This window comes from Neodiprion lecontei, chromosome 3, assembly GCF_021901455.1.
Source record: "Neodiprion lecontei isolate iyNeoLeco1 chromosome 3, iyNeoLeco1.1, whole genome shotgun sequence".
Classification (NCBI taxonomy): domain Eukaryota; kingdom Metazoa; phylum Arthropoda; class Insecta; order Hymenoptera; family Diprionidae; genus Neodiprion; species Neodiprion lecontei.
The window spans coordinates 29,512,278-29,535,017 of record NC_060262.1 but is presented as its reverse complement, the minus strand read 5'-3'; the positions used below and the strand labels follow the sequence as shown (position 1 = coordinate 29,535,017).

Sequence of the window (22,740 nt, the reverse complement as noted above, 5' to 3'; positions counted from 1 at the left end):
TTTTTTATGGTTTGAATATACAATATTACCTTAGTAGGTATAAAAATTACGCTGAGGTCTCCGCAAAAAAATTTGATTTTCCTGTCAACAGCAAGGGCGTATTCCTTTAATCTCGAAATATTGAGTCACTTTGAGAAACATGCGGATGTGCACATTGCGCACTGAAGCGTACTAAGCTTTTTTTCTACGCCGAATGTGCATTAGGTGACCCTTGAAGGCTTTTAAATCCAATTTTAAGCTGTTTTACATCATTCATCGTGCCTTTGAAGAAATGGCTCAATAGAATCGTGTGTCAAAATAATGCGAGGATGAAGTAGGCAAGGCGAATACCGAATTCTGAAACCCAATCTTCTTGACTTTTCCCGGGCGTTTTCCAGACAATAGAAAATTCCCTGTCTCTTCTCTAACTTTCTAGTTTTTTAGAATCAGTATACACTCTGCCGGTACTGTTCAAGTGTAGAATATATGAGAAGTTTATTTACTCGTGAAATTTTTTCCATCAGTATGATAATATCGCCGAGATCACGAGAGGAATTCCGTGTTTCACGCAGCACAGGTGATCAGTCATTTTCCGGATTTTTTCAAGCCACTCGAGCGTTGCTGGAAGCATTTCAGCGTAAAAAGTCACCGCCAGTCGTTCCTGATTCACCCCCTCGCATAAAGACCAGGGTTGTGTTGATGGGGAGGTGCATTTGGAAGCCCCTTCCGAGTTTCTACCCCTCGTGACAGGCCCAAGGCGACATAAATCCGATCCGAAACTCAGCACTTGTATCGAGTCGTTAGAAAATCGAGGCTATCCCGAAGCAGTCTAGAATATATAACAATTACGTCCGTGCGATTTACTCCGCAAAACATAGTAAGGAGAATGTCATGATTCGTAAAAAAATACGCAGGGCATCTGTTCATAATTGCGAACTTCTGTCGAAATAAATTCAGTTTTAAACTTACTGTTTGGTCAACTTACGTTCAATCTGACCATGCTTCTAACACAAATCACACAATTCTGATGCGTACCAGAAAAAATTCCCATGCAAAAGTCCGGCTAGGCGGCTGCGGCTTTACTCTAGGTAGAAATACGCAAATGTATACGTCCAGTTACTCTAGTTCTGCAATCCGACCCTACCTTATGTCGGTCACTTTATGAGCACTCACGCATTTTTGGGAATAAGGTACTTACACCGCAACGTGCTTAGCTATTCTCGAGAATACTTGGCTCATAATATTGGGTGCGGCCATAACATTTTTACCGCATTGTCTGCGGTTGAGGGCGTTTGAGGACAAAGTAACGTAGGCTTGTTGGATATAAAGTAGAGCTGCTACTTTTTCGAATATCCGGGCTATTCGAACAACCCAGATCCGCCGAATCCAACGCTTCAAATTTGGATATCGAGACTATCTGGATAGTTCAAGTACTCGAGCAACCGGGTATCCGTACTATCCGAACTATTCGAGTAGTTGGAGCACTTGATTTATCTAGTTATTTAAACTGTCCGAATAATACGAAGAGTTCGGTCTCCCATGCGGGGTTCGTGGGAGAGAGAGAGAAAGAGAGAGAGAGAGAGAAAGAGAGATCTATTCATGTCTATAACAATATTAGGCAATGTAGCCACAGAGCATTACAAAATAAAATAAAATAAAAGTTACTGTGTGACTAGAAGAGATAGACAGCACGATATAATAGAGTACAGACAGAGTGACAGAGAGGGAGAGAGAGACGACGAAATAGAAAGAAGGAAAGTAAATGAGGAGGCGGAAAAAATTGCGGGGAGATAGCCTGAGCTTCGGATGACGAGACCTTTCTTCCTGTTGACAGTCAACCGGCTTGAACTGAATCACGATATTTGACGTAATAGAAGGAAAATGAAAATCAGAATCCGAAAACGGAGCATACAGAATAGCCAAGAGATATTTTGCATTCGCGATTCTGTGAACACCGCTCTGGAAAGATAAAAAGTTTCGCGACTCAACGCACGACTTATCACAATATTTTCCACTAGTTTTCGGTCGCTAATTATACTGTTTAATCTCTGTAGCAAGTAGAGATCTGACATACGTACAAACAAGGAGTTAAATTAAACATGATTCTTTACTTTTATTCAACCTGGCACGGTGTCATTCTTATAAGTATTTGCATTGATGTGAATGTTGACTCGCGCCATCGTGCCAAACGTCATTCTGTTGAAAATGTGGCGGAGCCCATTTATTAATTGAAAGATACTCGTAAATCCATAAAAATTGTTTTTAAATCGCTGAGGCTCTACATAGTTTTCATCTAATGCCGGAATTTATTAGTCATAGCCTACTCGCATTAAGAAAAGGCGAAAATTCCTTAAATGAAATACATCGCATGTACCTTCGACATAAATTAAGTGCCTTTGAAACGGCTCGTTTCCAGGCAAAGTGAATCGCCTGTGATTAAAAAAGGCAGTATAAGGAAGCCAAATAAATGCAGAAGAGAAATTTTTAGAATTCGAATCCACCGCCAATTGCGTAGTAGTTTCCCGCGGTGCGATTTGAAATACGCCGTCAAGCTCGATATCGAGACTGTCCCGAGGTCGAAGAGTCGCTAGTCAGAAATCGTCGAGCGTCTATCGATAACTGTGTGACTGCCTTCGGTGCGTGACACCGAATGTAAACATGGCTGCGGAAACCAGTGAAGATTTGCCAATTTCACCGTCCGAAAAATCGTTGACGAGTAGCATTATATCTGACGATAATGACAAAAGTGTTTCGCGATCACCGTCCAGTTATTCGATTCGGGAAGACAGGTGGCCGGACCTCGTCGTCTCGAGGCCTCGGAAGTTGGACGCGTGGTGGACACCGAGGCGTAAGTAGGCTGCATGTCATTCTGTTTACAAAAATTCCATTTTTAACAACAAATATGGAGAAACGGAAGTAAAAACAAAAAGATAAAAAAAAAAAAAACAAAAAACAACAATTTCCGCTGTTATTGGCACTCGACGATGGCGATTTTCTGGCCAATTAAATCGACGCCAAAACCGCCGCGCCGACGCCACTGCTCGTCCGAAGCGCGTGGCATATTATTGTCTCCGTCGAGTTTCGGAGTCGAGACGACAGTGAGCGTCGCGACGCCAGGTGGCGACTCTGCACGGCTCGTCGGAATACCGCATTACTTTTTGAATCCACTGACAATGGAGGATCGGAGTGTTTTTCGCGCGTTTTCGGGACCAACGCGTGCGGTGCGTTCTATTCGCGTCTGTGCCTATGGAATTGCATTGCAAGAAAACTGCACCTTGTAGTAATGGATACACGGTATTTATTTTCAGTACATGTTGTACGATTGAAAAACCTTTGGTACTTACTTTCCGTAGAATTCTTGTATGCTGTTATATCTTGTTCGTTTTTGTAGTGTCGTATCGAAAATTTGAATGATTTGTCACGTGGCAGTTGATACAATTATTGATCATTCTGGTTGATTTATAAACGTTAACTACTGGCTGTAATCTGTTAATAAATTATTTAAGAAGGTTTGAATCGTTATCTTTTCTTTCGAGAAACCAATATCGAATATTATATGAATTTAATTTATTCGTGGTTCACAGATTTCGTAACAAAATTGAATATCTCGTACGATTTTGGACGATCGCAGTCCAACTATGAGGCAAAAGGTAAATAACGAAATTTCGATATGGTGTACAAATATGTCTTACCCAAGTTCAATATTAGGTCGCATTATTTATTTTTATGGAACGTTATACTTGACCTTTGAAAGATGAGGAAAAAAATTGTATTCATGCCGAAAATTGTGCGCATAGCGAATAAGAAGAAAGAGAAATGGACGAACGGAATTTCAGTGATTTGGCACATTCGCGGCTTGTTTAGTATGGAATAAATGAAAATTCATTTTCGAATTGGAATTGTGGCATGTAGTAGTGATGTAAAAGAAGTACTAAACGATATACCGCACACATAACATAACGCATTTTCACACCAAGAAACATTAACATGACTATACACAATACGTAACATACCTATTGTTTCTGTGAGTCTCTACGTATTATTATTGCTTACTGTTGCTTTGACGCTAATATGATCGTAAATTTCATGCTGGTACTAACGCAAGCTGCAGGATTGGAAATCTAAAAAATACAAAGAAGGTGTTGCATACAAAGAACGAAGACATTTATTTGACTGGGTCAAATATGGTGAAACAAGTGTATTTTAGAGTCGAAGAAATTTTATAATTTGGTAAGCGAATTGCGTTATTTAACGAAACGCCATTTATCTGTCTCGAATGAAAAATATTTGAGGCAAATAATTCCTATGACTAATTGTAAATATATTCGGTGAATTTGCAAAATACTTTCTCTGCGCGTGGAGCAACCGAAGGACTCCTCTTACGTTTTGTGGGATCAATTTCGGAAAGTATGAATGCTAGAAACTGGTCAGTGTAAAACCAGACTGATAAAAAACCTTATTCACCATTAACAGAAGGAATAAAAGTAATCTGTACTCTCTATGTTGAATGTCTCTCTTTCGCTTTCTTATTGCTTTCTTGATACTTTCTTAAGTTTTCTTTGCCGGTACTAACCCTCTTATGCATTTCTTGTATCTAATAACAATTCTGCCACGGAGATTGATAACGGTAGTAAAACTGAAAGAATAACGGACTTGAGTTGCGAACAGTTAAATTGATGGAAAAATTCTTGGGAAACTAAATTACTTTCGCTTCAAGCCACAGTGGTCTGAAAAGTGCTCGATAGATCGAAGGCTTTCCACAAAATGAATCTGAGGTTTATTATACATATATTTGAAAAATGGCGAGCAGAGCAAGTTAGAATCTCAAGTCCTCGAATCCTCCGAGAACTTTTTCCGGTTCCTGGACCTATTACAGGAATACATATGTGTAATGAATCGCTGGAAAACTGATTGTCCAACTTTTTCTCACTTCAGAGTATTAGTAATTCCATGCACAAACTATAACGACAAACAGTACAATGGTACTGCATCTGCGTATCTGTTATATCCAGCAGAATGTACCCCTATATGTAATCGGTTACAATGACGTCCAAAAGTTCTTGGACTTTCCAATGCCAATTTTCACGATACCGGATGTTGCCCAGTCTCACTCGTTCTACCTTGCCGACTGGTAATCAAGCGGTCTTACTGCTTCTGAATTGTGTCTAACGAAAGCAGCACCTTGCGATGCCAGTGTTGGCGGTATTATTGATTAACGTAGGTGGAGGCAAAGTCGGTGCAAAAATCAATAATCGGCAGCCCCTTTGCCTCTGGACATTTTCGCCGGGAATTGCGCTGTCAGAGTGCATTCGAAAGATTTCAGTGCAAGACCTTTCGCTCTTTGCGATGATAACAATTGTATTAAGGCCAAGACTTCGTACCGGGCCGTGAAAGGTTGCGCAAAAGAAAACAGTTCGTCCTTAGATACTACGTTTTGTAGACATCGCTAATCCGCGTTGCAGTGCAATTGATGCAAAACATAATTATGGGACCCGTGGGAGTCGCCGAAGGGAAAACGTTAAATGAAACTACAAGCAAACTGCAGAGTACGAATAACACGTGGTACCAGTGACTTCGGAGAGTGTGTCGTTTATTTGTTGTTGTTCCGTTCTTTTTCCGTCAACCGTTGCGGACTTGAACCGAATAAATCACAAATATCAGTCCGAAGGAAGTGGGCCCGAGGCCCGAATTAAATACGAGGATATCCGGGAAAGGAAGCGACTGCTTGCTGGAGGACTTCCTACCAAAGTCGCCTAACCAGTCAGTTTAACGCGTACGGATTTTGCGAAAAGTTGCAAAAGCGGTCAGCGGTGACGCCATAGAACCCGGTCGATATCGAGAACCAGAGGGCGCCTTGGACGAATTCCTATGCGACAAGAATCTCAGACCGGCGTGAAGCTGCGGCCTTTCAGCGAACATCATCACGGGGGCGGCGGCGGCGGCGACGGCGGGGTAATGATCGAACAAGACATGGCCGGGGCCCAGGACACCATCTACCTCTGCAACTTCCGGGTATCCGTCGACGGGGAATGGCTATGCCTGAAGGAGCTTCAGGACGTCGAATTCTCGATGCAGGACTCCCTGCAGCGTTCACCGTCACCTCCGTTGCCGCTTAGCGGTACAAACCACCATCACGAACGACACCGTCACCAACGACACGAAACTCCTTCGCTTTGCGACGCACTTATGTCCAGCTCGCCACCATTGCCACTCTTCTCCAGCTTCTTGTGTCTGTATTATTATTTGCACTCGAATAATCGCGGAGCAATCTAAGGATGAAGCTCCCGCAATCAAATTGGAATCGGAGGCTGGAAAACGAGAAAAATGTTGAAAAATCTCCGTAAACACTGTTTGTGACAATGATATAGTGAATACGCACGATGCGGAACAACCATACTGTGTGATAATAATAAATTTAAGCAATTTCGAATAACACAAGCTGCGGTATCAATAGTTTGAGAAAAAGTTCCGTAAAGAAAATGGTAAAAAATTATTCAATTTTGGTGTTTTTGATTCGAATCTAATGATTTTGATTTTGATTTTGATGATGAACGTCTGTTTTTATAGCATCATTGAAGAGATATATTTCTTTTCCACGTTTGGAAATAATTATTTGTGAAATTTGGTTCAGGCGATTTTTAGATATTTTTATTATGAACAAAATAAACCCAAAAAAATAGAGTTGGATAAAAACATCAGAGTTTGATCATTCAGGACGTTATAACTATAAAAACTTTTCTCTTACTGTTGATAGCTTGTGTTATTCGGATTTTCTACGTATTATTATAGCAGGGATGTTATTTTAGCCGTGTTCACTATGACTGGCGCACACAGTATTGCTGGAAATTTCTTAACCGGTTTTTTCTCTTTTCCTAGCTGATTTATCCTTGATATACGCTGTATTTTGATGGAAAAAGTCTGAAACCCGTTCATGAGGTAGACGATGCCAATTGGGCTCAATGAATCACCTTTAAATTCTTCTGTAGACGCTGTACTCATCGAATCAGTAAAAGCGTATAATGTTTAACTTGTCGCTAATCTTTTGTTTCTTCGTCTTTTCAAACTTTCACTCTGGATTCACTGTATTTACTCTCGTTATCTTCCCGTATTAATCGTCATCATGCTTTCATGTAAGGGTAAGAGACACAACTTCGGGTGGAACTCGTTTTTTTTCACTTCATACTTGGTTTGGGTACTCGGTAAAGGTTGACTAGCTTCAGCTTTGACATATCTCACTCTGCCTTGTTCGAATTAGTTTTGTTGCATGCCATTTAACTGATCGTAACACACGTTGTGCTTCCTCCCGCGTCATGCCAATACATGATCAATTGGATTGAAACTTTATTTTCTGCATTCTTCATTTGTGCAGTTGTTTACACAATTTGACGCTGCAGTTGTATTGCGCGTTGTACAATTACATCTGTATTGGCTTGCTTCGCAGTGTCTCAATTTTTGCTAAATTCTTTTCGTGCCGCATGCGATGGCAAAATTTAAGCGGTGGCTTTGCTTCTCGAATCGATTATATGAATTGCGGGACAATCCATCAAATTTTTTACTCTAAATACACGGTCTATATTTGAATACGTGGTCTGAAGTTCCAAGACAGTTCTACATGACTTAGAGAGTATCACGGTTTTTCGAATATTCGACAAAATTTGAACGACGGAGAAGATAAATAAGCCCACCTTAGCTGTGATCCTGACACTCCGGATTGGGCAATTTGTTATTTTTACAGCACGAGATCCAGTGATTATCGAACGAAGCAACCTAGTCAATATTTCGAAGCTGATCGTTAAGGAATTGATCGAGACGTCTCTGAAATATGGACGTATGCTGGACTCGGATCATATGCCTTTGCAGCATTTTTTCATCGTCCTCGAACACGTCCTTAGACACGGATTACGGCCTAAGAAGGTATGGCTGCAAGCTCAACGCAGTCTTGTCAAAACATAATCAACATCAGCAAATAACGAATTGACTTTCCAGGGACTCCTTGGCCCGAAAAAAGAACTCTGGGACATTCTTCAACTTGTGGAAAAATACTGTCCCGAAGCACAAGATATCACCTCAAGTATCCGCGACCTACCGACCGTCAGGTATCAATCAACCTCATTCGCAAATCCGTGAAACACAGTCTGGAATAGCTTGTGGATATTATTTCGCGAATTCAAGCCGGAACTCAACTCAACTGGTGTAATGAAGATTTTATCCTCAAAGTCCTGATATTTTCAGGACAGCGATGGGCCGAGCACGAGCTTGGCTGAGGATGGCGCTGATGCAAAAAAAACTTGCGGATTACCTAAAAGTGCTAATCGATCACAAGGACGACATTCTATCTGAATACTTTGAACCGGACGCACTAATGATGAGCGACGAAGCCATTGTTGTAATGGGTTTGCTGGTTGGCCTCAATGTTATAGACTGCAACTTCTGTGTCAAGGTTAGTGTAGCGAAACCTGGCAGCGAGTGATAGAGTTAATCCGATGCTAATTATCTTGATGGGTATCGATTGCGCGAAACAGGAAGAAGACCTGGACTGCCAGCAGGGTGTAATCGACTTCTCCCTTTACCTCAGAAGCAGCAATCACATTCCAGGCGAATCACCGGACGACGAACTGGAGAACGACAATATGACCACTGTTCTAGACCAAAAGAATTACATCGAGGAGCTCAACAGGCATCTAAAGTAGGGCCAAAACTGTTTGTACCTAGAATCAGTCGTATGGAAATTCGATAGATTTCGCATGATCTCGAGTGGTGAACTTCAATCATCCCGATCTTAATCGTATTTCAGTGCGACTGTAACGAATCTACAAACAAAGGTCGAATCTCTCACCACGACGAATGCCCTCATGAAGGAAGATCTGGCAATTGCGAAAAACAATATTCTCTCACTCCATGACGAGAACAGGCAACTGAAAAAAGAACTGGGCATCGAAGTCAAGGATCCAAACGAGGTACGAGTCCTCACTGACACAAAAATGATTTTAAGATGTGTCCAAATTAACAGGCTCCGCTTTATTTCAGAACGGAAAAGCACCCGTCAAAATCACAGAGACTACGTCAGAGATAGAGGAGTTGAGAAGTAGGCTAGAAGTGGAAAAAAAGCAAAGACTTGAGGCTGAAAGGGAGCTGGAATTACAGGTTCGTAACGTTGGTTTAATCCAATTTTGATTCCACCCGATATTTGATGTTCTCTGTTCGAAATATGTAAATTCGCGAAAGAAGCCTGAAAACATTTTATGGAGCAGGTCAGCATGAAGTCGGAAATGGAGGTTGCCATGAAATTGTTGGAAAAAGATATCCACGAGAAACAAGACACTATAATATCTCTGAGAAGGCAGCTGGATGACATCAAATCGATCAATTTGGAGATGTACAAAAAGCTGCAGGTGACGTAACCATTTGTCTTCAATTTTAAATAATGATTATATTTCATATTTCACAGGTAATAATTTCTGTAACGATGCATGATCCGTATTTCACAGTGGCTGTATCCTCAATTCGGTCTTATCCGATCTGTAAACCTCGATAACTCGTGAACCCAAGTGAAATTTGGTTTCTAGTCACAATTTTGTGTTCTTTAATTTTAACAATTCATCGCATGTAAAAGCTTACTGCGTCGTCTGTTGAAGGGCTGTGCGTTGAAAGTACGTATACGTTACGACAACTGCCTTTACTTTGATCACCTTTGGTCATGAGATCTGGCATATTGCACAGAATTTAACTTTTAGTCCAATATCATGATAATGCGATAGAAAAAAACTTCTATTAGGATGCAGGAATGCTCAAAAAGCGTGCCCATGCTATTTGCGTATTACCAGCCCTTTGATTGACGTATCAAGCATTGTGTTTGAACTAGATGAGGATACCTATTGCAAGTTGGGAACGTGAAGATAGAAAATAGCTTAGGAAAATGTTATCCGGCGACACGAGAAGCGTCATTTTGTTCTTGCCGTCTTTTGAAAATTCATTACTTGTCTGTCTCGATGTTTGACTTGTAGGAGTGCGAGCACGAGCTGACGCAGAAAGGTGAGATGGTGAGCCGGCTTCATGCCAAGACGAATCAGATCGGAAAGTTACTGAACAACCTCGAGAAATACAACCATCTAATGAAAGATGCGGAATGCGGTCGGAGTCCAACAACTCCAGTAACCGGATCCAAGTCTTTTGTAAAAAATAGTCCCACCTCGCCTAGGGTGTCCGTTGGCGAACTCGCTCGGTTCCAGCAGTCGGACCCTGATCGGACAGCCAATTCGGAAAAAGTACCGAGAGAAGCTTCCATCGAGGAAGCGAAAGATTGAGGCGTCCTGGGATTGAGCTTACCGCTTCTTGTTTTTTACTCTTCGTTTTCGTTTTCCTTATGGAACCAGCTCTTCACGAGTGTTTCGCATTGATTTGGCGCGGTATCCACTCAAAGTTTAAAAACGTGAGGTTCGAGAGCGAAGCGTATAACAAAAATCAACGGATATTCGCTTTTAGTATCCCTTAACAAAATTCAAACGGCTAATTGGTTCGCTGGTAGTGAGAATTTGTCAATATGTTTTTTTTTTATTTCCAAACTATGATTTCAGTTTTATCTTTGCAACGATATATAGCTGTGTAGCAGGCGCTTTGTTCTAGGGATATTATTATTGATTGTTGGGGATTCTATGCTTCGCCGCGAACCATTTTTATAATTATGTTTTCCATGGTACAAGTTTTTCCGGCTAACCCCAGGTCCACTAAGCCTATCATGATACGTGATAGTTCAAGCTGATAAGAACGAATTCTTGGTTGGATTAGTGCCCATGGCAAGTTATTAGATTGATTTGCTGAAAAACAGTTGTCCTTTATCCGATTGATGAATTATTTTCTAATTTAATTACATCCGATGGTGAGAAAATTTGGCTGGTTCGTTATTTGCGTACTGACTTCGCTGGATTTGAGATATTCGCAGTATGAAACCGCGAAACATCATTCCTTTGCTATGTATCTAATTTATTTACATTGAGAAAAATATTAGTTCGTAATTGTATTACAGAAATGTGATTTTATGTTCCGATTGTTTTTCAGCTGTATCCGTACTCGGTTCATATTTTGGACGCACATGATATTAGGCACAGCATCTATACTCTGAATAATTAGCTTTGAATCGAAAGATTTAACGTGCGCCGAAAGCATGGCAATTGTAATTAATATTTTTAAAATATTTCCAGCACGGTTACAGCGAGATGTTACCATCGATACTACGAAACATTGTTTCAACGATATAATTAAGAGAGATTTATTTCAGGAGTGTGAGGGCTCGCTTAAGCATAAGACAGAACTGATCAGTAAGCTGGAAGCAAAGACACATTCCATGACTGACACCATTCAGAAAATGGATGAGAAGTATGTTTACATATTTTTTACTAATATCACTGAAACTCAAATGTACCCCATGCTCTTCTTTGTTTCCGATAATTCTTTTTTGTGGTGTTTCTTTGTCCCTGGGGGTGAACAATTATAGCCATTCCGTACCATGTTTTTCAAGGGCCACGGTATCGCCAATTATCAGTGATGGTGTCATATTGTACGGAAGTTAACGGTATTTAGGATATGTTAGGATGAGAGTAAAAGTGCATGTAACGTTGATATTTCGAAGATGAATATGCTGGGAATATTTTTGTTGTATTATAAAATTATATATTAAAAGTCTCTAGTCGAATTCGAGCTTTGATTCTGGGCGACTCTCATGCACGTTGCAATTTGAAATACGTGCCTGAATTTATTCTAGTCTAAACTCGCGCGAACAATTCGTGCCCACTCCATAGACTTTCTGATTTAATACGCTCTTGGTTTTTATATATTAATGGCAATCATTACTGAAGCCAAACCGAGATAACTTTGATATAACTTTCATGATCATTATGATTACAAGTTAGCGGTAATTCAAGAAACAGAGGGACGATGACACGTACGATTTTTCGCTTACAGGGTTTTTCCTTTTTTTTTTTTTAATGTCATATGTGTTTATGGTGAATATGTGAATGGGGCTTTGACTTCCCTGTTACCTTGCAATTAACTATTGGTGTCGGTGTACATGTCATAATGAGCCTGTAACCTTCGAATAAGTATTTCATCCGCACCGCACTCGATGATCGACGAACATTATCAATAATTGTTGAATGGGTATTTGAGAATGATCGCAAGAAAGCGGTGATGATGATGAAGAGAAAAGTTTCAATCGATATTCGATTCACGATACGATGATCCGTTGGTATGAGTTGTTCACTTGTTTTTCACCGAACGGGCATTGCGTACATCGTTTACCGTTAAATCGCGCTATCAGCTAACATATATTATGGTATGAATATTAAATATATTTATGTTCCAGTATTAAAATTGTGATAAAAAAAAAACGAAGTGAGTTATTATTTTATTTAAATGTAATTAGGTGGACTGCGTATAAACGTAGCTGTGTGGGTTACATGCAAGATGTACCGTTATTTTCATGTTTACCTTTGCGGATGATTTTCTTGGATAGAAATTAATTAGATCATTTGTGGATCCTGCCGCTCGATGTTTCACGGCCAATAACAATGCAAACGAATAACGGTGTAAAAATGCAGTAACGCAATTTTCTAATAACAAATTTACGTATATTCGCTATGTTCGCTAAGGTGCCACACACGAATATACATATATACATATATATCAAGCGATCAGCAATATAACTCATAATGACACCACGTGTGCTTGTATAAGACTAAAAAAATAAAACATTAATGTATAAACCATACCGTATTTGATTACCCTAAGGCTAGTGGTCAGAATTACATCGTCTCGTCTGTCTGTTGTACGCCTTATACTTGCATCCGATTAGAATATGACAAATAAAACTTCATCTTATACCCTCCGCCCCTCCAAAGCATAATTTTTCAGATACAGGTAAATTATATAAATTGAAAAAAAATCTACGTCAGCAGATAACGGCCTTACTTTGCTTTTCATTGCAATCACGTCCATGTTAGAGTTGTCAGATAATTTTATTCCCAGCGGATAAGGTAAGTTAAGAGTTTGTCTATTAGGTGCAGCTTTCCTAAAGTACATTTATTACGCAAGCTGTATAATTATGCTGATTAGTTCAGTGAATATAAAAAATTACGGGAAATCAATACTCGCGTAGCGTCTGAATGTTAGTTATTTTCTCAGAGTGAATTAATTAATGAAACACTCAGAAATAGAACCAAAGTCACGTAATAACCAAAAGTAACTCTGTATAGTGACACTTCTAGTGATTGAGAAATTACAACCGTTACTGTTGATTAATGATTCTTTCAGATCTGAGTTCGAACTCTCGTGTCTAGCTAATCAAATAACAAAATTGTACTTGCATTAACCGAAGGTTAAATATCATTCTTCAGTCACCTCCAGTCGTCTATAATATCGCATGTCGATAATCAGCATTACCAATGAGTCAATTATTGTAGATATTGAGAAATCCGTAGTTGAATTTCAGGCGTACTCTAAATTAATTAATTTATTCTCGTAGAACTTTTCCAAAGCTATTTTTGTCGCCGCCAAAGTGCCCAGCATCTGATTATAGTGGATACTATCTGCTGGTACGAATCAGAATACTAGTAAACAACAATCGCCTAGTTCGGCATGAAATATGGGTTGATTGTCTATGCAACACACGTTCAGATCTCATAGATTAGACATAATTTCGTATGAATCTACTCCGAGTAATCGATTGGATGAGTCAATTAACTTTTGGTATAGAAAATCTGGCTTTATCACAGGTCTTGATTCGTAAAATGGTTTACTGGCGGGCGTGAGATGAAAACTGATGTCAACCACAACAATTGTAGAACATTTCGTAGAGCATCTGAAAGATTATGGGTTCTTGGAAATAAATTGAATTTCACATATCGACGTGAAACTTTTCTTTCATCCCATGCTTGTACTCAACTGACCCGTCTATCTTTCAAATTCTGCGATGGATTAGTAGAATGTTATTCCAATCCCATAGGAGATGGGATTTTCATCGAAGTTTAAGGTATAAGACAAAGTCGTATTTGCCCGGCTGACTGATCGCAATTGCTTTTAAGTGCAGATAATTAATTGATCATCAAACAGTTTGTGAACGCAATTAACTTTGGCTATTACTAATTAATCACTATTGCCTGGCAGGTTATTTAACGAAAATCCCTTAATTGTTATACGAACGCGTTGTATATACCTACTGCAAACTCACTACCATCCAGTCGATTTTATCTCATACGATAGATCTGGTTACTTTACAAGCAAATCAATTAAGTGTACTCGCCAAGTTTTTCCATACTGATCTCCGAAAATGAGACGCTAGATTCAATTCCGCTATCAAATGTAGTTACCAGGAGTCCGTGTACGTGTCGTTTTTGTCTTTTCCAAGACTTTCATGTCAATAATGCCCAGTTGAGTCTGATTACCGATTGCAAAATAATATTTCTTAACAGTAACCGGCACCGGAATTGATAAAATATCATTCAATTGTTCGTGGATTAATCATAGACGTGTTGTCATCTGTTTTTGTCCCAACTGGCCTTGCCCTATCCAAAAGCATGAAACCCGACCGCATCCATAAAGATTCAAGTGAACTTCCGAAGCGAATGAATACATCACCGATAATTGTCACGATCCCGTTGCGCGCCGTGTCATCGTCGCCCTCGAAACCTCCGTAAAACTGCATGCGATTGAACAAAAATGTTTCAAGGATTACCTGTTATTCACGTTGACCAGATGCAAGGTGCTGGAGGGCATCCGTTCCGGTGCCGAGGAGCGGGCTCGAGTCGTCGGGGCGGAAGCGGCTCAACGTGAGGCTTGGGCAAGCGGCGTCGAGGGAGAGCTCAGGATAGAACGGGAGTGGAGAACCGCCCTTCAGGAGACCTCCGTCAAGGACCGGGAAAAAATATCACAGCTTCACCAGGAACTTGATCAGTTGAAGGAGGTTGCCGAGGTAAATACGTTTGAATAAAGATGCGTTTAAATTTATTCCCAACAACGGAACAAGACCCTTTTCACGGGCTTGCAAGTAGTAATTATGTAAAATCGAATCGAATCTAATAGTTATACAACTCCTTTCAAAAATTATACTTGATAATTTACAGACCTTAGAAGTAACTCGACGCTATTATTCGTTCGAAGCACGACAATAGAACGAGTACTTTAATTAATCATCATTGATTAAGCGGCTTGGTGCGGTAGAATAAAAAAATAGTAAAATAAACGCATGTCTGATATTCTGATCGAATCAATCGGATATTTTGTCTTTTCAATCATTCGGTAAAACCGAATTATCCAAACTTCAATCGAATTATTCGATTTGTCAGGAATTAATTGCTCCATTTTGTGGCATCATTCTGGTTTGAAAAGGAGTTCTAAATCACCAATATCCGATTATCACGAGACTTAATATATTTAGCTGTATATCAAGTAAATTGAGTGGGCTCATTGGTTCAATACGAATGGTAGATAACTGTTTTCTAGTTAATATTTTATATGATAATGGGTTGATTTGTTACTTCAACCCTAATAGGTCACTGCGGATGAGTTGCACCCCGTTTGCCGATGTTTTACAGTACTTCAACAGTCAATTTTGGTTAGGAAAACTGAGAGAGCTTCTTCTAAAATCCTTAAACAATACCTAGATATTTTGTTTAGATTCCTAGAAGTCATTTTTGAAGTAAAATATCACGTTTGAGACGAGATTCACTCCGTGTGACTGTTATGAGATTCTACCGAGGTACGACTCACTAGGGTTAAGAACAATGAGAAAAACTTGTACAAAAAATAAATAGCAAGTTTAAACAAACGACCGTTCGTATTTTTAAATTTGGCGAACAATGAGGCAATATAGCACAATTTGATTCGGAGATAGGTAGTTTTTTTTTTTTTTTTCAAGCACACTTATTTCGCTCACGCGACTTGATTCTTACGTTGCAGAAATTCTTGGCGTTGCAAGAAGAACACTACGCCCTCAAGGAAATTTGTACGGAGCAGGAACGAACGCTCGAAGAACTCGGAGGACAGCTGAGCTCTGCCAAATTGGCAGCTGTAGAATTGCGGGAGGCTGCCGATAGCGTGCAACAATCGCAACAAAACGGCGCTGCTTCCTGGGCAAACGATCGTCTCGTCACACAGTGCAAAAGGTGCAATCGAGATTTTAACATCGCACGAAGAAAGGTACCAAATTTTTCATATAAACGGCGCTTTGCCTGTCATTCGTGGTAATTGAGGGTTACTCGAGCCGTGCAGTCGGGTGGTGAAAAGCTCCGAATAACAACTGAACAAGAGAATTAAAAAAGGCTGAAGCTACCATTAAAAATATACTTATATATTATATATATACATACTTCAGAAAGTATCTATGTGTCAAGGCCAACGTTTTTTAACAAAGAAAATGGATTTTTTTTTTTTTAAATTGCAACGCAATCGTGGTTGAATTTTTTTTTTTCGTTCAACACTTGAACCGACTTCTTTATTTATTTCCGAAAATTGATCAAGTTTCATGTCCGGATTTCAAAGTTTCCCTATCATCGACTTTTTATATTCTTGCGTTGGTAAATTCTGAAAAATTAATCCTCAAAGTCTCGATCATATTTGATGGATTTGGAATCAGCCGAGTGACCAAGATGAGTCACTTGTCAGATTTCGGCAGGCTGGCCGGAGCTTATCTGCTCAGCTGAGTGGTATTATTACATTATTGTAGTCAGATCAGTCGATATATATTCATGATGACATGCATATTCGGTCATATAATGTAATAGAGACGTTGTTGCACGCCCTGTAAAATACGTATAGAATACATTTTCCCGCATTTTACACGAGGTAAGTTACCGCATAATAACAAGACCGGGGCGTATCTTTGTTAGTCATTTTTCTCACAGTGGGTGTATTAGCATACTGTTTAATATAGAATAGGCCACCTAAGGTTCCGGCTCGCGAAAGGCGATGCGGTGCTTTCATTCCGCCCGGGGATGCGAGAAAAATACCTAAAACCCAAGGGTGAGAGAAAGAGAGGGTAGAAGACTTTTAACACACGAATGGCAGGGAATGCAGGGAACAAATAAAGTGTAAAAATAAAGACGTCGAGGCACCGACTCACAGCGGGTGCTCCGCAATCCGGTATCGTAAATTAGCTCACCCATTGCTCGGCGGCTCGCGTTTCCTCCTCGCGAAAGAGACTGCTTGACAAAAATTTTCACTTCAGTTTATAAAACGGCGAAGGTCGGGCAGTTCGGATTGATTTCCGACTGGTAACTTCCTTCGCATCCCTTCGATTCGTTCCAATGTCCATGCATATCGGTAAAGTGTTCGGTTCTTCGCGCGGATGCAATTCCTACTCCCAAGGCTATAATTCTGATCTTTGTAACGGCGGAGTTATCTCGGTAATTCCTGCAGCAGCACACAGTCGCGGTTGCTACCCCGAATAATTTACTATTGAACGAAATCGAGTGATTGGTGGTGAGTGGTCGGGTAACGTTACCGCAGGTTTGGCTCGGCGATAAATTTGCCTAGCTAAGTGAGGGCCGGCGGCTAAATGGAAATCAGGAAGTTGGTAGAAGAGGGAGAAAGAAGTGAAGAAGAGAAAAAAAAAAAAAAAGAAAAGAAAACGTTACTAAAAATGGAAAATAAAAATAAGAGGCGAAGCCGTCTCGCGACGACGCCGATTCTAACCTCGGCTCCAATTTCTGCCCCGTGATTTGTGCCGTGCAGAAGTTTATTGCTGAGTCAATGCCCGTTTAGCTAGATAAGAAAACTTTTCACCAAGAAATGATTATTACGAACTTTATACAAAATTGGAACTCCACCTGTATTATTTTCACTGAAAATTATATTATTCACTCTCATCGATATCGCGATTTCTTTAGTATGTTGTCTCGATTGTTGAACGCGTATTGAAAATGTATTTATTTTTATTCAATTTTTCAGCGTGAACGTCAAAAATGGCCTCGCAACGTTTAAATCACAGTACACCATTTTCATTTCAAGGTTGAAATTCTAATATTTATCACGTTATCGGCGAAGAGCTGTCTTCATTTTGTCGCTAATAACGTGATAAATATTAGATATACGATAATTTTATAACAGATCATTTTTGTAGAGCATTAAATCTTCCAAAGAATAGCCAGAATTTTTTTTATAATATACAGTTTTAAAGTAATTAACAGTTTTCTTAAAGAAATTTCAAACGCATGCTTTTTTTTAAATCAAAATTCGACTGCTTGGCAGGGCGTGTTGAGTTATCACAAAAATTCGAGGATTTAACCAGATTTTTTTCGATATATGTTTATTACTTTTGGAGAGGGGTGAGCGAGAAGAAATTCTGACATGACCGAAATAAGAACCACCCTAATATATATGTATAAATATGTATATATATATATATACACATCCGAGGAAATGTTGAAAAGATATAAGATTACTTGCAAGAGAGTTAGCCGTTATATACCTAACCGATTATCACCAACTAGTTATACCTTCTTTCCAAGTTTCGTACTGTAGATTTATTCCGGGTATAAATGGTACTGTTAGCCGATAAGGGTTGGCACTGAAGTCTGGCGGGGTGGAGCAGGGCCGACTTTACCACATTTCGGCCATAAGTCACGTGGATGAGACGGTTCAATAATTAACTTTCGGGAGGGAACTGGTTATCGGAATTATATTATTCGACTTCTTCCAGCGTAATAACACGGGACTCGGAATGTTCATTCCAATATTCAAACGATTCAATTTAGATACCCAGACATTGCGTGGTGCTATGTATGCGATTTTTCGCAAAATTTAAGTTCAATATATTTCAACATCGACGCTGTAACGGTCTTAATATTACCATTAATCCCGCACTTAACAACTTACTCGTTAGTTTCAACTTGCAAAAAACAAAGAAAACTTCGATTTTACTCAATCCTTAAAATATTCCATCCAATTTTATCATATTGCCTCTGATTTCCATCAGATGTGTTCAAACTTAGGTACACTTATAATTTTCACCCCTTTCTCGAAAACATCGAGCTTCCGCAGAGCCGTAATTTATATTTAATAATTACAACGCCTCTCGGCAAGCTGAGTTGAAGATGAGTTATTCAATTTTAACCCCCTTCCAATTGAGTATTAAGAAATTAATCGAACGCGCAAAGTGCCTCTTTCGCTGCCCTCCACTTCGTAAAGAGCCCCTCATTTCCCCTCTCCTTGAGTAGAATAATCATAATCGTTGAATTTGATCGCCGATTATACAAAATTGATGAAAAAAAATATTTTTTCATTTTTTCAGCATCACTGCCGCAACTGCGGTGCGATCTTCTGCAATTCCTGTAGTGACAATACAATCGCACTGCCAAACTCCACGAAGCCTGTGCGCGTGTGCGACGAATGCCACGTTTTCTTGGTTGGCCGATATTCCGTGATGCCATAGCGCTCAGCTTCCGTTGCGTACAACCACCGCCGTTATTTTCATTAGATTTAAAAGTATTACATTATGGTTCGAGCGTAGCTTTTGGTAAACGGTGCAAGATTATCGTGCCTAAATGAGTGTTATGTGTTCGAAACTCGACAGCTGGGGATTCCTGACAAATCGCAAATATCGAAAAAAGATATCTCATCTCAATCCATACGAGAGTTGTTTGACATTTTTAAAGAACTACCGTTTCTCAAGTTTATCATTTTCAATCAACGCTCTTGCTCGTGTTAACAGATTTAGCGGACACGCAGACTTTCCAAGTCGTTCAATCAAGACACGTATTTTTTTTCCACAAGCTCCTATATTATGCATGACAGAATATCCGGCCGCCTTTATAATGTTATGTGATCTGCTTGGTAAGTTGAAGCACTGCAATTTTACTTCCGCAGATTTTGACATCATTAATATAATATAAGTGTGCATATAATTATTGATACGCTTGCAGTTTAAAACTTATTTCCTATTACGAAATATACATATGCATATACATATATACAGAAAACGTTAGACCTATTATTATATATATATATATATATATATATATATATATTGTTCTGGAGAAAATTAGATTCTTATCTTAGAAACGTTTCGTAAAAAACAAATAGATCATACTAATAAGAAATGTACTTGGAGAAATATTTTCATACGATAATTTTGACAGTCCTAAAACCATCCGGATAACTAACAACATATTGAATTCCATATAAAAATCATTAATGTAGGTCACATATTGAATTATTATATTTACATATAGATTTAGAATAATGAACAGAGTCTAAAGTTTCAAGCACAGAATTTTTCATGCAAAAAAATCAAAATCACACTTGATACCCTTCGCTTCAGATGATTAACTTCCTACAACCGACATTAAATTTACCACATCAAGTAATTGCATTATACCGTCTTGCTTATATCTGCAGAAGTACCATCGTAACAAGTGCGTCATCTCGGGATGTGCTTCCGAATGAAATTCGCTCGAAATGTCTCGGACAAATTTATACACCTATGATACCGAGGAAATTAAAGTCAGTCTGCAATAAACCTGATAATTGTATAACTGCGCATAAAATTGCATTACGTATAATTGCATATATCAATAATTTTTTTAGGCAAACGATAATTATATTATATATTAAACGAGGTACATATGTATATTTGCGGTAGAATTTATAATCGTTGAATAAATTTCAGAATCATTCGCATAATTAATTTCGCCGATTAGCAGACGGTAAAATTCCCATGTATAATTGTACGATTTCAGTATACATTAATATAACCTCGAGTTTTGTCGACGATGCACTGCAATTAAGGCGAGACAAAAGCATGCGATCTTAACAAAATTCTATGCCCCCGAGATTGGCTACCATACATGTATACGTAACAAAGACCAGTTCCTCTGTATCCGGCACATCGTCCCTTGCTGTAAGAAAAATAAAGCTCGAGATAAAAAGCGAGTTCATCCGAATCTCCCCGCTGATCGATACCGCGGTACATATGCGTATAAATATACATACCTGTGCATGTAAAGGTAAAACAAATCGCCGATAATATTCGATCGGTAAATAATGGTCCCGCGATAGGATTGCGATGCAGGTCACACGCCTACCGCGTTGTAACGTGTGCCTACTCGATTCAACAGACGTAAATCAGTGTAAAAGTTTAAACTCTAAATCATGATAGCCGACTCCTCTACTCGAGGTGTAGTCTGATACCATTTGAATAGGGTGTCGCGGTGAATGCACGCGTGTGTATGTAACGGATTACGGAGTGGGGTTCGTGCGGCAGCTGACACCTTGGCGAACCATATTTACCTTGACTAATAGTCTTCCTCACCTACCTCGGACAACTATTTACGACTACTTATCCGGATACAGATTTACGAAGGCGATAAGTTCCCGGATGAAAGACGGGAAATCGGAAACGCGGCCTTGATGGAAATATTAGATCCGATTTTGCCGCGCGTTTTCAAATGCAGTGCAATTTGACGATATTTAGCGGTAACGATTCCGCCGACGTTGGAGACGTTCGTTTCTCATCGGGCAAGGCGTTGGACATCCACCCTGCGCTAGACTCGGGCACGATCAAAGATTCAGAACTCGGCTCATCGTTGATGCGCATATCGACAGCTGCAGTGAAGCCGATGCGAAGAGCTGCAAGAATCGATACGATACTCGCCATACGTTTTCCAATTGTCCGAACCGATGCAGTTGAACCTTACATAACATCGATTAATACGGTAGATGACAATTCGGGCAATATTACACGTCTCTTTTGCACCGTTTAGTTTTGTAAGATATAATTGAAATTTAGCAATCCGTGATAATTTCATAGCGATCACGCGATGTTTAATAAGACAGTATTGTGGTGCCGCGAATAGAAACTTCACGCACATTAATTCATTGAACACAGAATTATTTGTGGCGCAATGACGATTGTTTGAGGATTTTCATAAAGGGAATATTATTAATTAGTATTACAAATTTATTCAATTTCATAGATCAATGGCAGTGATCGCGTCATGAAAATTGAATTTTGTAAAATTTTACGCCGCCCACCGACTTATGATTTAAAAATTGTATGCATGTACCTACCCTTCTTCCGAGTTGAACGCAAAGGGGCGATGAAAATGTGTATATATGCATAATTCAAAATGGGTGTTGTAAATATGTAAGTGATTGCAATCTATGCGCTTCACGATTGTCTATATTTTTAGCAGAAGTGCAGTGCTCTAATTATTATAAAATATTGTGTCACAAGAGATATAGAACGACGATGATGAAAATGATCGATTGTATTAAGAATCGAATAAAAAAAAAAAATTGTTATAATTAATGATTTTCAGTTCTTTTGTTTCCTATTCCCTCATCCCATGCGTCCAGAAATTACGTATCGCGTAATGGATCGTCAGACACCTGAAATGTGTATGAGATTCGTCTTTAATCCTTCACAACAGTGGACATATGCAGGTGAATATAAATCAGACATACATGGTATGTGAACATCCATTAGAATATGAAGAATTAAGTTTTATGTCATTTATACTGGGAAATAAATAATAAAAATCCCCTCCCTCAGACGGAACTCATCAATTATCAGCAGAAATTAGCTGCGGAGTGGTGTACAGCCGAAGTAATTGATCGAACCCCAGAAATAGTCGTGAATGAGGGGAGAACAAAAATCATAGACTATAACAGTTTAACGAGAAATTACATTCTGTAACGAATTATTATCAGTATTGGCGAAATCTCTGATATCAAATTTAATTTCTACACGTATTATTTTCATTGCAGGTACCA

The 22,740-nt window shown here is 39.3% G+C and overlaps 1 protein-coding gene across 7 annotated transcripts; it reads left to right on the top strand.

Moving 5' to 3' along the window:
• The first annotated feature begins 2,589 nt into the window (after window positions 1-2,589).
• LOC107220475 (RUN and FYVE domain-containing protein 1) lies at window positions 2,590-22,249 on the top strand. Of its 7 annotated transcripts, none has more exons than XM_046733606.1 (13): window positions 2,590-2,827; window positions 3,564-3,629; window positions 7,715-7,893; window positions 7,966-8,075; window positions 8,212-8,419; window positions 8,502-8,665; window positions 8,774-8,936; window positions 9,007-9,123; window positions 9,231-9,371; window positions 11,255-11,352; window positions 14,725-14,941; window positions 15,928-16,167; window positions 19,259-22,249. In XM_046733606.1, the coding sequence occupies exons 1-13, from the start codon at window positions 2,638-2,640 to the stop codon at window positions 19,397-19,399; spliced, it is 2,034 nt and encodes a 677-aa protein (XP_046589562.1). In that variant the 5' UTR covers window positions 2,590-2,637; the 3' UTR covers window positions 19,400-22,249. The 7 variants fall into 7 exon arrangements, 6 of the variants coding, with proteins under 6 accessions (XP_046589562.1, XP_046589564.1, XP_046589565.1 ...); XM_046733609.1 differs by lacking the exon at window positions 2,590-2,827 and adding an exon at window positions 2,971-3,273; XM_046733608.1 differs by lacking the exon at window positions 3,564-3,629 and having other exon boundaries at window positions 2,591-2,827.
• Window positions 22,250-22,740: the final 491 nt, after the last annotated feature.